At 41.0% G+C, this 3,228-nt stretch overlaps 1 protein-coding gene across 1 annotated transcript in view; it reads left to right on the top strand.

The window, feature by feature from the left end:
* The first annotated feature begins 47 nt into the window (after positions 1 to 47).
* The window catches only part of LOC110028240, a 34,456-nt gene continuing 31,275 nt past the window's right edge, over positions 48 to 3,228 (top strand). Inside the window, exons 1-3 of the mRNA XM_020730003.1 lie at positions 48 to 417; positions 503 to 552; positions 700 to 781. Coding sequence (XP_020585662.1) covers positions 186 to 417; positions 503 to 552; positions 700 to 781 — 364 coding nt within the window. The 5' untranslated portion in view covers positions 48 to 185. The remainder of the gene's footprint in view (positions 418 to 502; positions 553 to 699; positions 782 to 3,228) is intronic.

Here is a 3,228-nt window from a genome sequence, read left to right as displayed (position 1 = left end):
CCGTATATATATATATATATATATATATATTTGAGAATCACCTTAACAAATTTAAAAGTGGCTAAACCAATGCGCAAGAAAATCAAAGGATAAAAGTACATCAATACGACTCTTTTGTGGATTATGTTTGGGCGGTTTACAAAACAGTTGAGCAAATCGCTATTCCTTCTGCAAATCCATCTCTCATGGTGGCTTCTTCCTTTCCTATGCCACTTCTGTCGTCTCGTCCTCAAAATCCAAGCACGAATGTTTCTGCAAATCCTAGCCTTACTCACATTCTTAGGGGAAGAGAAAGGGGATGGATAAATCGACGAATCGGTCTCATTCGAACACCTCCCACCTCCGCTATTGATGGAGGCACTGCTTCGAACCATGCTACCGTGGAGATTAGCTGGCAAATCGCAGTTGGTGCTTTAGGTCAGGTTTTTCCTAATTTCTCTTTATGATGCTTTCGTTTCCCGTTGGAGAATGTGATCTTTTTATCGTACTAATTGAAACGCAGCCGGAGCCATGCCCTTTGTCGTTGCTGAGATTGCATTTGGCAAGAGAATTGTATGTGGCCATTGATAGATTTTACTTCTGTTTTTGTTTGTGATTTAGATTCCCTGATTTCACTATCTTCGTTGCCTTTACTGAATCATTACCGGTTTTTCGTTATCAATTCAAATCTAACAATATGATTTCCGCGTTTTATTCCAGGTGGCGCAGAGAAGATGTGGAACTTGTGGAGGATCGGGACTTGTTCAAAGGGATGAATACTACTTCCGCTGTCCAACATGTGGTATGCTTTAATTGTGGAACTTGCGTTTTAATCTCTCTGCTCATTGAAATCTTGACTTATTACATATTCGAGAAACTGAATTTTGGCTGCGGCCTTCACGGGACGTTCACAGTGACCTTAATTGAGCATTGGCGGTGATAATGTATTAATTTATGGAACTCAGTTTTCCCTTCACAAGATAAAGTGCAGACTCAAAATAGGCAGTTTGGATTTTTAGATTTTCAAAATCTTGTTACATATTTATTATTGTCGTTTAAATTTAAACGAATTTGAACCTAATTTGATATTAAGTTTCACCTTCCTATGTTCTTTAAATAGGGGAGCTAAAAGGGCATATTATATTGATATTTTGATTTTCTTGCCATGGGAATAAAGTGGCTTGGTGCATTTGAAGAAAATGATCGAACAAGGGAAGGAGATAGGGAGATGGAAAGGGTGAAGAGAAGAGAAGAGAGTATGAGAGAGGAGTGGGGATGGTTTGGTTCATTTTAGTGGTGGTTTGTCGTATCAATGCATTTAGGGGTGTAAAAAATCAACCTGAAACTCTGCTTGAAAAATCTAGGTTCTGGTTTACCCAAATAATTTTCAAGTCGAGTCAGGTTTGAACATTCTAAATCATTTAATTTTCAAGCCAACCCTAACTTGACTTGAAATCGATCCACCAATTCGAAATTAATCTGAAATCGACTCTAGATTGACATGAATTGGCACTATTTTAAGCCAAATAGCTCTTATCCCTTATGTTCAACGGGCTATACGGGTCAGGTTTGGGTTGGGGGTTGACGGTAGGTCATGTTTAGCTTGTGATTTCAACCCGTTTAATATCTGAGTTGGGTTTGGGTCAGACTTATTTTGGTCGGGTCCATTTCGGGTTGGACCCGAATTCAATCCGTTTGTCTCCATTTTTTTTTCTTTTTTATTTTATTTTAAAAGGAGTCGTCAGCTTGTCGATCGTCGTATACTTCCCTCATTCGAATAAATCTCCCTCCCGAACCATATAAATGATTCGAAGGGGAGAATAATCGAATAAGAAGGGAGATACGACAAAGAAACAAACAAGAGAAAAAGTAAAACGTGGAGAGTCTACGTGCGATAAACCTCGCAAGGATATGTCAAGAATGTCCGCCCAGAATGTCCGCCCAAACAAGATCAAGCGGAGTTAAATCAATATCCGCGAAAGAAGTATCTACGTAGACTACCCATAACCAGAGAGGCAGGTGTATGTACCTGTTCTGGGGTCAAGAGCACTCCCAGAGAAACATGTTCCTACTGGTTAATTACATCTTGGGGGATACCCAAGAATACTCTCGATAAAAGGAGTTTCGCTTCATATTATCATAAACCTGGGGTATAGGCAATCAAATGAAGGTTATTCCGTGTGAGAATAGTCTCAATGCTTCAAAGCTCACGCTAAGCAATTAAGCAGAGAATGAGTCTCTCGCACCCCGAAATGTGTAGCGGCTCATCGGCACATGAGGCCCACGGAATAACCTAAAACATCTTGACTGGGATATCCTAATACGTCAAAGCACGTCCGGGCCAAAGGGCAGAGGACAAATCGTCGTATCCCAAATGGGCGGCAGCTCATCGGCATCAGACCGTCAAGGTGATATCAACGAGGTCAAGGAGCGACAGGGCTCAAAGAGGCTCAACAAAAAGGAAGGTAGAGTGATCCTAAAAGGTAGAGGTAACTGGGTCGGGGTACCACGGACCCGTCATACACACCTACTAGGACCGAAAGTCTACCTGGTCGTGAAGGTAGTCGACCCAACACGTCCTGAAATCCCCGGTCAGCAATCCGTGAGTTGCATCATCCACGGGAACCTTGGTAGCCCTAAGGTCAAAGGAAGGAAACTCTATGCTATGACTACAAGCTGGAGCTCCAAGAGGTGGGACTTATACGTGCCGAATTAGCAAGGATGCCTCCGGAAAGAAGAGAAAGCGGAGGTTCAGCTACAAAGCTGTAAACACTTCAATAAAAGGACTTACACCCCGTTTGGGTCGGGGAGACTTTTAACACTCTAGGCGCACTAGACAACCATCTATATGAAGGTATGCTGGGTCAGTCAAGTTGGAAAAGTACGGAGACTCCTCCTCGGGACATGCAAACATGAATGCAGTTACCTAGAATGATCTTAAGTATTGTGGAGACCTTATTAATATATGCAAGTAAATTTTGCAATTTTTAAATCCTGAATACTTTAATCCTAAATTTTAATTATCTTGAATATTTTATTTAGAATTTTGTAGAAAATTAAAATTTTAGGGTTCTTAATGAGCCTATGTTGTATCGTGAAATCCCAGATAAAACACAGAAAGAAAACAAGAAAAACACTAGCAAGTGCAGACATGCAACATGATGCAAAAATAAAGCAAAGCAAGTCAAACCAAAATAATAAACAGGCCGGTGCCGCTGGGTCGGCAACATATCCCAGAAAAGAAAAAGG

Source organism: Phalaenopsis equestris, unplaced genomic scaffold (genome assembly GCF_001263595.1).
Source record: "Phalaenopsis equestris unplaced genomic scaffold, ASM126359v1 Scaffold000505, whole genome shotgun sequence".
Classification (NCBI taxonomy): Eukaryota; Viridiplantae; Streptophyta; class Magnoliopsida; order Asparagales; family Orchidaceae; genus Phalaenopsis; species Phalaenopsis equestris.
The sequence above is the reverse complement of the archived record's forward strand: the minus strand, read 5'-3'. Positions and strand labels throughout refer to the sequence as shown.